Source organism: Convolutriloba macropyga, chromosome 2, assembly GCF_964194025.1.
Source record: "Convolutriloba macropyga chromosome 2, txConMacr16.3, whole genome shotgun sequence".
Classification (NCBI taxonomy): Eukaryota; Metazoa; Xenacoelomorpha; order Acoela; family Convolutidae; genus Convolutriloba; species Convolutriloba macropyga.
This window is the reverse complement of record NC_134469.1, coordinates 8,540,470-8,553,555: the sequence shown is the minus strand read 5'-3', so window position 1 is coordinate 8,553,555 and position 13,086 is coordinate 8,540,470. Positions and strand designations below refer to the sequence as shown.

Sequence of the window (13,086 nt, the reverse complement as noted above, 5' to 3'; positions counted from 1 at the left end):
TCACTAATGTTTTTTTCTGCTTTGGATTATATATTGATTTTCTTCTACTGTTTGTCTAATCTTTATTTTTTTCTGACAGATAAACAGTTGACTCAATCGTTCCGATGGTATTTTTGTTCATTCCGATACCGGCTGGAGATGATGCAAAACTACAGATTAAAAGTAAAAAAAAAACACTGCGATTGTTAAGGGCTGTAGTTAAGCAGAGAAGAAAGATTTTTCAGACCCAAATTTTAATTGAAAACAAGATAAACCAGATTGACACATGAGAGCTATTGATATTCCAGAGAAGAGTAATAGATTTTGGACTAATTCAGGGCTGAATTGCGCTGTCACCAACCTCCGAATTGAAACAACTCGATAGCAGCTTAAAGATCCACAAGCTTAAACCAACAATTCTGATCTCTCTCTCTCTCTCTCATACCAGTTTTTCCTCCCAGTTTTAAAACATATGCCGTGAGAAATGGTGGAATTTTGTGTAAATTCGCTTTACAAAAAAGAAATATTTACAGTGCAATGCAACCAAATTTTATTTTTTCCTATTTTAATCCATTTTATTCCAATCAATCAGAGCTCGGTTTCTTTCAATCATAAAACGATCAACTCTTCAATTGATTCAAAATTTGAAAGTTGAACTTGCAGGAAGAAGTTTGAATTGCATGAATTTTGATGATCGTTATGAGCGGAAGTTAAGCTGAGTTTTCAAGCGCCAAATGTTTTCATATTTTTTTCCTTGCTGCTCACACACCGGTTAATTTGGTTCAAGAGTTTCGAAAAACTAACCCGGGTTAAAAACGGGTATTGGGTAAAAGCGTACGATACCGAACTCAAGTATGGTTGTTTATGATAACTGATCAAGGCCTCATAATTCTGGACCCAATTGAAAACAAGTTTAGAAATTTGTGCGTCTCGGAATGGGAAAAACTATCAATTACGGCCGTTTCGGAAAATTTACCAGTCCAGAAAACAGAGATTTCTTTTAAAAATAGTGGTCAAAAAATGCTCATTTATCTTCAAAGTATTGGTGAAAAACGGTCATCTGCTACAAAATTCGGTCAGAAACCGTCATTTCTTAAAATAAAAAAATAGACAAGTTTTGACCAGAATCCCTTAGCTTCTCCACCTATTGTCGTATTATATTTGTCATCCATTATCAAGTTTTTATCATTTATTGACAATGAACGAGAATCCATTGTCTCTGTGAACACGCACTCTTACAGCTCTCACATTAAAGTGCGCGTTTTTGAAATTTTAAAACATAAAGCTTTTGCAGTGTAATGCCATAAAACTTTGACTGTTTCTTCCCCACCCCGCCGTGTTTTCCAATCACAAAATGTTTTTTTTTGCTTTGGAATATATTTTGATTTTTTCTGTTGTTTGTTTATTTTTTTTGACGGATAATCAGTTGATTCAATCGTTCCGATGGTATTTTTGTTCATTCCGATACAGACTGGAGATGATGCAAAACTACAGATTAGAAGTAAATAAAAATTGTGATCATTAAGGGCAGTAGTTAAGCAGAGAAGAAAGATTTTTAGGACCCAAAATTTACTTGAAAACAAGATAAACCTGATTGACACATAAGTGTTACTGCTAATCCAGAAAAGAGTAATAGATTTTGGACTAATTCAGGGCTGAATTGCACTGTCACCAACCTCCGGGTTGAAACAACTCGATAGCAGCTTAATGATCCACAAGTTTAAATGAATATTTCTGATTTCTCTCTCTCTCTCTCTCATACCAGTTTTTCCTCCCAGTTTTAAAACATATGCCGTGAGAAATGGTGGAATTTTGTGTAAATTCGCTTTACAAAAAAGAAATATTTACAGTGCAATGCAACCAAATTTTATTTTTTCCTATTTTAATCCATTTTATTCCAATCAATCAGAGCTCGGTTTCTTTCAATCATAAAACGATCAACTCTTCAATTGATTCAAAATTTGAAAGTTGAACTTGCAGGAAGAAGTTTGAATTGCATGAATTTTGATGATCGTTATGAGCGGGTGCTAAGCTGAGCTTTCAAGCGCCAAATTTTTCAATCTTAATTTTTTCCTTGCTGCTCACACACCGGTTAATTTGGTTCAAGAGATTTGAAAAACTAAACCGGGTTAAAAACGGTTATTGATTAAAGGCGTACGATACCGAACTCAAGTATGGTTGATTATGATAACTGATCAAGGCCTCATATTTCTGGACCCAATTGAAAATACATTTAGAAATTTGTGCGTGTCGGAAAAGGGAAAAACTATCAAATAAGGCCATCTCGGAAAACTTACCAGTCCAGAAAAAGAGATTTCTTAAAAAATAATGGTCAGAAAATGATCTTTTATCTTCAAAATATTGGTGAAAAGTACAGCTAAAAAATTCGGTCAGAAACCATCATTTCTTAAAATCAAAAAATAGACTGATTTTTACCAGAATCCCTTAGCTTCTCCACTTATTGTTGTATCATATTTGTCACTCTTGTCAAGTTTTTACCATTTGATGACAATGAGAGAGATCCCTTATTGTCTCTGTGTTCACGCACGCTCACAGCTCTCACAGTAAAGAATGCGTTTTGAAATTTTAAAAATTAAATCTTTTGCTGTGTAATGCCATAAAACTTTGACTGCTTCTTCCCCCCCCCCCCCACCGCTGTGTTTTCCAATCACATTTTTTTTTGCTTTGGAATATTTTTTGACTTTTTTCTGCTGTCTGTCTACTTTTTATTTTTTTCTGACCTATAATCAGTTGATTCAATCGTTCCGATGGTATTTTGTTCATTCCGATACAGACTGGTGATGATGCAAAACTACAGATTAGAAGTAATTAAAAATTGTGATCATTAAGGGCAGTAGTTAAGCAGAGAAGAAAGATTTTTGGGACCCGAATTTTAATTGAAAACAAGATAAACCAGATTGACATATGAGTGTTACTGCTAATCGGGGAAAGAGTAATAGATTTTTTTCGAGTAATTCAGGGTTGAATTGCGCTGTCACCAATAACAACTCGATGGCAGCTGAAAGACCCACAAGCTTAAACGAACATTTCTGGTCTCGAGAAACATACATCGTCCTGATTTTGCTCAAAAAAACATTTCTTCTTAACAACTGAATGAGCCATTTAGGACCTAATATATTTTAAACACCAGAATGTTGTTTAAGGTTGTAAAAAAATGTATTGGCAAAAGGGAGTTATGTTATTTGCTGAACAAACGCAAATGATTGAGGGTAAACTTTGAGAGTTTCTTTTGCGTAAATTCCACAGGTTTCTTTCTCATTTTCTACTATTCATTGTAAAACTGGAAAAAAGAAGAATTGGTGTGACATGTGAGAAACAAAGAACAATTGAACTTGTTCAGAGCTCCCGGAGGTTTGTGGCAGAGTAAATCAGCGCTGAATCAGTATAGAGAAATTCTGGTTTTTGGAATGGTCAGTACTCTGTTCATGTCCCAATTGACGCTGGACAGTCTTGATTTTGGAGTAAAACTTGATTCATGAAAAATAATATTCTCAGCTTAACTCCCACAACAAGGTTTGATTTATATGCGAATCGAACTGCCGCGTGGGTCCTTGTAACATTTAATTTGCGTAGCAAGTCGTAACCACTAAGCTATATGGGATTTGTGGTAATTGCCTACAAACCAGCTTATATTTAAGTAGTGTGTATACTACCATAGTAATTACCAGTTATAAGCTACAAAAGTATGACATTACTATGCTCAGACTTATTTTTGGGGTATGAGTAATTGCAGACTGTACGTGATAAGTTTAGCCTGAGCTACCTCCAAGACCTTAATATATTCATAATGAAGAATGAAGAAGAACTGCACATAAAGAAACTTAAAATATTCTGGAAAGGCAACGAAACAAACGCGTTGAAATGCTCTGAGACTCAAGTTCGGTCTGCTTCTAGTTTGGTTACCATATGTAATTTGCAATTAATTTTGGAAATAACAATTTTCCGTTTCTCCGAAAATTTATTTTCTTTTGAAGCATTCACACTTTAGCATACTATTAAAGATCTGGATCAATGAACGATCTACAGATCTGGATTTAGTTATCAAGTTAAAACCCATTGGAAAATGAAACCAATAGAAAAATTTCAATAACTGCATCCGCATTTTAATTTAGAAAAGCCGTTACTTGAATTTAAAAAGGGAAATGGCACAAGTTATGCTTTGCAAACAGTGTTCCAGATTATCGAGTGACAATTTTTTCATGAGATTAAGGGAGGGGCAGAGGAGAAATGGATAATGAGTAATAATTTAAAATCTATGTGAGGAACAGAAAGAAGTCCCGCAGGTTGAAGTCCTAGACGGAAGCAAGTATGTCCACACCGAAGATGAACGCACGAGGGGGCGTCGTGCGTTCAAAATTATATAGTGTGGAAACATCAAAAACCGCACGAAAGTCTGGACATGAACGCACGAACGCACACGTGACACTCATTCAAGAAAGCTGAAATCAACATAAACATATAACATCACATCACACACATAAATAAAACAGTTTGGTTTGATTTAGACAACTCCTCGAATTCTCTATGCCCTCCATTTCTTTAATGAAGCAATGCATGGATAAGTGTCCTTGAATCAAATAATTTTACAGAAAGCTTTAGTTAGTAACGAATTAAATCAAAAAATGTCTTGCAAATACCTTCAGAACAATCAAGTTAAATGTATTTTTTGACGGATCGAAGCAACGAACTGGGAAGCATTTTGGTTTTTATGAAAATTCCTAAAACGTTTTTATAGCTGTGTTTAGGTACTGCTTCGTCAACCTCTTTTGTTTTTGTTTCGTTTCATGACGCATTTTAACAATTAGACATTTTATAGCTTGAATTGGCAGCCTCGTAAACTCAAGTCTGTGTCTACATATCTATCTGTACTTTACGGCGCTCGACGTTAATTAGCAGTTCTTTTTGCCATTGCGCAGGCTATGTTCGTCTGAAGCTGGATTGATTAACAAGGCAAAAATAAAAATTCTTTCCGAAATAAATGGCATGAAAATTGATTATAAACAAGTATTTAGTTTTTGAAAAATGCTGAAACATATGTGACCAATTACCGGCAAAAAGTAAATATTATCCAGTGTGGAAATCAATGCCAAAAAATTATCTGAAAAAATACAATTGAAGGCAATGTTTTAATTGAAACTCAATTTTGCTGTACAGTAAGAAAATAAATGTGGTATTCGTCTAAACATAATATTCCCAAATAGTTTAAACTACTGAACGAACAATAAACCATGCCTCACAATATGGCCAATGACACCTGTTATTATTGAAGTTAAGAGGCAACACATAAAACAAATGCCTGCAATACTTCAAACCAAATTACTCTAACGCTATTTGAGTTATTGTCATCGCCCAAAAGATTTTAGCTGTTTAAAGTAGCACAAGTTTTATTTGTTTTATATCAGTGAAGATCCAAGAGAGACCATTAACAGTCGCACAGCTATCTCCAACGCAGTTATTCATAGGACTGCGACAAATTAAACAATTAAATGAAAAATTTCATTAAAATTAAATTTTCTTATAGCCAATATACCGGAATGGTGAAAATTCTGACGCTGTGATGGGGGGGGGAATGATTTGATCACAGATTGCCTTTGATACACCAACCACTGACTTGATCGCCTGAATCTCTTCTTTCTGATTGAACTTCGTGACAAATGTTCTGTTCTGACGTGTTTCAGATACGTTGACTGCAAGGAGAAATTGGGGAGCGAGCAAAAATGCAGAGTAGATAATGAACTCATATTCCACAGCATAGGCGGGTTTATAACTTCAGTGGTAGAGGTTTCAAAGATATAACCGTCTTGTCAACAAAATTTAATTCATATTTGTGTCACACTTATCTTTGCTTTTCCTAACACTCCTATTTGTTTCCTTTTAATTTCGCACTTGTGACCTAATTTGTGACCTACTACTACTATAAGTATCGACTCCATTAGCAGCTAACATTTTATGAAAAATGTCAGCCCGCGTTATTGGAGTTAAGCTTGAAGTAATTTTGTCACCCGATGAGGAGGAAGAACCGGCGATCACTAAATTGTGATGATGGGCAAGTTTTGAAATTCAGTCCTTTGATAAAGTCAATTTTCTTGTATGATTAAAGAAGATAGAATATTATCTGTTATTCAATTGTCTGTTATTTAATTATTTTGAATTATCAATTAAATCGTAAATTTTATTGTAAATTAGCAGTAATTTGTAGCAAAATATCCTATTTTGACTCTTAACTTTGTTCATAAAGTTATCGTATCCCTTTAAACAATTTTTATTCTGATCCTTCAAACTTATTTGGGGTTTGAAATCAAAATAAAAGCCGTATTTTTTTGTTGAAAAAGTTTTGGTCAATTAATATTTCATGGAAAGCGATACAAAAGAAATATCATTGGAAAGCCCGCTCAAATTTGATGGTGTAATCAAAAGAAAAAATTGTTAACTCTTAAACATAAGTTAATTATGAGATCTCTAATTGGTACAAAATTGAAGTTTAAGGAGTCTCTCAGGTCAAATAAAACGGTGTTGGTTCTAAAATTCTACTTTTTCTTGCTGATGCGGTACCGAGTTGAATTAGCATTTAATTAGTTTTGCGTTTTAAAAGCAATAATATCTGCGAAGATAAAATTTTAGTATTCAAAAACTCTAGGAGATTTTGGTTATATTTTTTATTTGGAACCAACACTTCTTTTTCATATGAAGAGCTTGAAATTTCATTTTTTTCTAATTTTAATTTTTATGATCAAAAACTTTGTAGATTCAAAAAAGATAATGACAATGCTAAAAATCCATTAATTTGAACCCGAGTCACAGCCTCAGTTTCTTCTTGACCTTTGCAGAAGATCTTTGGAAGTGAATTCTCTTTTGAGCTAGAAAATAAACTATACCTATTTTTTTTTCGTTTTCTCCTCAATTAAACATAATGAATTTAAGTTGAGTTTTCTATAAGTCCTCTCATAAAAAGTTTTTACAAACGACTGGCATTTTTTAATATGTAATACTTCCTGAGCTGGACGGTTAAAATATTTTTTACCGTTTTAGTGTTTTGAAAGCTTCGAAAAACGATTCCTATCATTTTAAAAATCTTACACTTAGTTCAAGCTGTTTTCAAACATTTTGAACGCCTTTTATATTTGTCTTTAACTGAGATGGCATGAGGTATCATTTTGATCCAAAAAACTTAACGATCTGCAGATGAAACAAAAATTGATTCAAATCTTCCACTTCTGCTTTAACTGAGATGGCATGATGTATCATTTTGATCCAAAAAACTTCTGCAGATGAAACAAAAATTGATTCGAATCTTCCACTTCTGCTTGAGGTTGAATTGCATTCAGTATACTAGTATGCGAGCAATTCATAATTGTACAAACTGTACTCTATTCATCTTGTCGCCAACTAAGTTTAGTGGTTAGGAGCCGGCGGAAATTTGGGAAACATACGAGGAGAAAATTTATAAAAACTTTGCTCTAAATTGAAACATAACGTGTGTATTGTGGGGCATCAAAAAATTTCGGCCAAACTATGAAAACGGACTGTCTCGTGTCCGAACTTTTTAATCGAAAACAGTCTCATTTCGTTTGCGATACCGAAAACAAAATCATATTCATGCTTAACTCTAACACCAAATTTTGATATCATAAAAGTAAGGTTATGCATAAACCCGCATATATTGTTTCCATGTTTACTGATAGACATCATATTTTCTTTACAAGTATAAAAACGAGACAGTTATGAAGTGCATTTGGCTCAACTGGATATGCACACAAAGCCAATTATAAAAGAAAATCTATGACATCAAATTTGATTATGAATTATTAAGTTCACAGGATTGTATATGACTTGCTGATATCAAAAATTTGAGAAAGAAAAAACTTTGACAAAAATAGTTTTTAGATATCTTTGAAAATCTTTCATTCATTACGTGACCAATGTCCAAACAGACAAATTCAAAAACTTAGATTTTTTGAGGAAACGAATGCCAAAAGTTCTTAAAGATTTTTCATTTTGCGTGTTCTACCCAATTCAACAATTTTCAGCACGTAACTAGGGCGAAATTTAATAGTAATTACTTGGAACCAAATTCAGTGTCTTAGTTGTTCTTTTGAACAGTTATATAGGAAATTTAAAACTGGCAGATTGTCTTCCTAATCCACACTTAGTATCGAACTAACATCACAAATAATGTTTTTTTTTTTTCATTTCTCTCTATTTAACGCTATCTTAGTTCTTAGGTACTGCATGTCGAACTTAGATACTAATAGTGGAAATTATTTTCGGATACAACCATACTTGAAGGAAAATTGAACATAAATTGCTGACTGCTGGTTATGTCTGAACGCACCTTTGACCCCAACCTTAAAATATGATCTTGAAAAATAGCAAAATCTACAATTTACTTTTTTGAGAGATCTGATATTAGCCACGTATATAAATAAAGTATGCACGCTGTCAGCGTGGCACCCTGTCAGTTTTTGAAGCCTTAATAGAACAAGGAGGCTCGTTAATGTGCGTTCGCACATGGTGCTCCGACCCGAGCAAATCTACATTTTTGACTTAATTGTCAACCAAATGAAGAGCTAATAGAAATAGATGTTTGAGTTTGAAAAAAATTGTTACAAAACCTAATACTATTTGAATTGAATAATGGCATGCTTCATGACAGCGCTCACGAGAACTGCCATTTAAAAGTTTACGAGAAAAAGCAACAAACAAAAGCAAAAACAAAAATTTTACGGCAGAAACTCTATATCTAAAATTAAAAGCACTTAGAAACAACGTCAAAATGCAATCCGATAAAACCCAACTATACAGCAGATGGATGTTTTCTATAATGACACTATGTAACAAGCCAAAAAGAGAAGAAAAAAACAGGTTAAAATCAAAAATTAATCAACATTTTTTAAGCCAAATAATTTCAAAATTCTAAAAAATCTTTAGCTTATAACAAAATAAGTCTTGATAAATTTACTAAAAGGTCATTATGAAACCAATGGGGCCTGTCTTTGGTTATGATAAAGCATAGGAACGGACTAAAGACGAAGAAAATCTCAAAAAAACACGAACAATTTGCGAAAACATAAATTATTGAATCCATTAAAATCCTTAGCTATTATCTGAATATTTTGTATTTTTATTTCAGTTTTTATTTATACTAACTCAGCTTAAATTATACTAAAAGAATGAATAAGTTCATTTGGCGCACATTTGAGAATAATTGGGATCTGTTATTACCTGAATGTGCTAAAAAGAAGAGAAAAGAAAAACAAATACAACACTCACAAACGTTTTACGAAAACGCGTATTGTCCACCAATCAAAATCAAAACATCAGTTATAACATAATAACACTAGACATGTTGATTTTTGAAATTCAAGGAATTGAATTCGACCTCTCAAAGACGAGATTAAGTTACAAGTTGACGAAAAGAAAAACAAAAACTGAAAAATCTTTGAAAATATATAAGATCATAAATTTTTAGACTATTCGCTATAAACTGACTGCCCGGGGTAAAATCATTCATTTAATCGTCAATTACAATTCTTTGAGAACGGTCAGCGTTTTACGGCTACCTAAAGTTTTGAAAAGACTAGAACAGCAAATTCAAAAAAAATTAAGCGAGTAAATATATCTAAGCCATTAGAGAATAAACTTTTCTGTAAAAAAATTTCAATTTCAAATTAATTTTTTTAACAGCAATGTGGTAATTTTTTGTTATAAATGACTTGTAGAACAACAAACAAAATCAAATATTTTAAAACCACGGGAGAAAACCCTAGTATCAAATCCATTAAATTCAATAACTTTCAACGGAATTAAGTTCTTTTTCGATTGAAAAACAACGATATCCTTCATTCATAGGTCATCGCATTGATAACTCATCACAATAGGTCGAATGGCAAAGAAAACAACTTTAAAACCACGAATTGTTTGCGAAAACCCGTTTTATCAACGTCATAAATTTCAATAGCTTTCAACGGAAGCCATTAAAGATGCTAAATTATGCCGCCATGTGTCAATAAGGACAATTGTGTTTCAAAAGTCATCAATAAGACATTACAACATGTCTTTGACTATGATAACAACAACAAATACAAGCAAAATTCAAAAATATGGTGGAAATAAAAAGAGTGTAATAAGATTTTGAAGGGAACCGAAATTACAAAAAAAATATCCAAAAATTGAAAAGAAAAAGTGAAAACTCGTGCAGCGAAGTCAGAAAACCAACAGTTGGAAGATAAAACCACTAACTAGATTATTTTTAATTACAGTGGGAAGGAAAAAAAATTTCTCATTACTGAGACTGACCTACAGTTCACAAAATTAATTGAAGATTGATTAATGACTATGAAAAAAAAACAACAATTATTAGCACAAAATAAAAATTCTGTAGAAAAGTGCAAGAAGAAAGTGTCGAAGCTATTTAAACCATAAGTTTTTCTCCAAAAATTTCAGCTATTAGCCATTAGACGTCTTCTCTAAGCCAATGCGAGCCTTTAATATTAAGATAACAGGATGAGATTTCAAAAAGAGCCAATAAGACGAAATATCAAAAAATTTAAAAAAAATGAAATCTTGTGACTGTGCAGTCATATAACCAATAGTTAGAAGATAAAACCACCAAGTAGATAAACTTAGTTGAAATAGAAAAAAAAAGTGGTTCTGTCATTACTGAGCCTGACTTAAAGTTCACAAAAATAAGCTGAAGATTGTTTTATGTCCAAAAAACATTTAAAAAAACAAATTTAAAGTCTTGACAGCCATTAAAATCAATAGTTTTCAAGGGGAGTCAAAAAATACTCGCTCAAATATGCCACAATGAGGGTAAAAGGATGCTTTTTGTGCATGGGTAACTAATAAGACATCAAAATATGTCTTATGACTATGAAAAAAAAAAACAACAAATACCAGCACAATATAAAAATTCTGTAGAAAAGTGCAAGAAGAAAGTGTCGAAGCCATTTAAACCATCAATTTTTCTCTGAAAATTTTAGCTATGATCCATTCACCGTCTTCTCTAAGCCAATGGGAGCCACTAATATTAAGATAACAGGATGAGATTTCAAAAGGAGCCAATAATACAAAATGTGCAAAATTTTTTTTAAAAAATTGACATCTTGTGACTGTGCAGTCATATAACCAATAGTTAAAAGATAAGACCACCAACTAGATAAATTTTGTTGAAGTAGAAAAAAACTGGTTTTGTCATTACTGAGACTGACTTACAGTTCACGAAAATAAGCTTAAGAATGTTTTATGTCCAAAAAAATTTCAAAAAAAAAAAACATTTTTTAAGTCTTAACAGCCATTAAATTCAATAGCTTTCATCGGAAGTAAATAAATACAGTCAGTTATTCCTATTCTCCAGTTTGAGGAAAAGTTTATTTGACATGCATAGTAATCAGTAAAACATCACAATAAGTCTTATGACTATGAAAACAGCGCAAATCCAGGCAAAACCAAAAATTCTCTAGAAAAGTGCGAGAAGAAAGTGTTTATGCCATTTAAACCATCAGGCTTTTCTCTGAAAATTTTATCTAAGAGCCATTGAATTTTTTCGCTAGAACAATGGGAGCCAACAATATTATGATAACGTGATACGATTTCATAAGGAACCAGTGATTCGAAATGTCCAAAAATTTTTGAAATGCTGTTGCATTGAAGTTATATAACCAATACTTATAAGATAAAACCGCTAAAAAGATTAATCTTGGCTGCAGTAGGAAAGAGAGGGGTCCTGTCATCAGTGAGACTGAGTTATAGTTCACAAAAATATGTTTACTATTGCTTAATGTTAAAAAAAAATCGAAAACTTATTTTCAAAGTTTTAACAGCCATTAGCTGTCCACGCAAAGCATATGATCGGTTCAATTAATGCCCATTACGAAACCTATTGCACTTTTAATCAACGAGTTCATGCCATATGATTTCAAAAACTTAGTAAAACCTCAAATCAAAATCTAAATCTAATTTAAAAATACGAAAACTGAGATACGAATCTAAAAAAAAAACACGAGCGTTTCCTTGGAAACGAATTTGGCGTTTCATTGGGCTGCACGAGCGTTTCATTGGGCTGCATTTTATTGTAAATGAGTCTGTCAGTATGGGAACTTTGATCTGAAAAGTGACTAGTCGTTAGGTGAATTAAAAAAAAAACAAAAAAAAATGCAAATTTTCTTTAAAAAGAACTCTCAAGTAGAATTCGAACTTTTTTGATAGTAGACTTTTTCTCTATGAGATCAAAACTAGTCTTTATATAGCCATTCGTCTATTAGGGATCCAAAAATATTTTGTTTTCTGGACTGAAATAAAATTTTGAATTAGAATTTTCGTAGAAAAAATGCTAATTCGAACAAAAGTTACGGTAAAAGTGAACAAAAGTGAACCAAATATCCCGTGTTCTTATGAATTTTTAAACCTCGATAACTCCTCGAAAAAAAACGAAATTCAAAAAAATCTTTTTAATTTCGAATTCTATGCTGGTTGAGCTTTTTAATGATACCACTCACGCGTCTCTACGATTAATATATCGGTCGGCCAAAACTGTCTGAACAAAAAAACCAATTTGAGTATATAGTTCCTCCCCCCACAAGGGTCGGAACAATTAAATATTTGAGGCGGCTTTTCTAGCCGTTCTGGAATTTACGTTTGTGTCAGTGAAAGTGCTGAAAAATTAGATAGTACGTCCTAAATTTTCTAGATACATTTTTAATTTATAAAAACAAAAATTTTCAATTTATGAAAACAAAAACGTAATTTTTTTGGTGAACTTTGCTGAGCTAAATTTTTTTTACAAACAAAAGAAACTTAGCTTTGAAAACTCATGTTTAGAAAACGCGCGTCTCAAATCAGGTCTCAATAATTTATCATACTTGATTGAGCTTAGGAGAGCTTAGGAGAGAAGTGCGATCAGCAAGAATTCCAAATTTGAACCGTTAAAAATAAAAACTAAGCCGTGGTAAACACTTGAACATAATCAGCGAGACCAATACTTATTGAACATAGAAAAAAATGAGACAAAAAATTTGCTTTTAACTAAATTGAGCCAAAAACCAGGAAAAAGTGGAATACAGACGGAATTATAACACCTGTTCGGTG

General features: G+C 32.5%; 1 protein-coding gene across 1 annotated transcript in view; it reads left to right on the top strand.

Annotated features, from left to right (window-relative positions):
* LOC142355410 (uncharacterized) overlaps nucleotides 1-6,061 on the top strand; it is a 92,616-nt gene extending 86,555 nt beyond the window's left edge. The window contains exon 4 of the mRNA XM_075407601.1: nucleotides 5,679-6,061. Coding sequence (XP_075263716.1) covers nucleotides 5,679-5,687 — 9 coding nt within the window. The 3' untranslated portion in view covers nucleotides 5,688-6,061. The remainder of the gene's footprint in view (nucleotides 1-5,678) is intronic.
* Nucleotides 6,062-13,086: the final 7,025 nt, after the last annotated feature.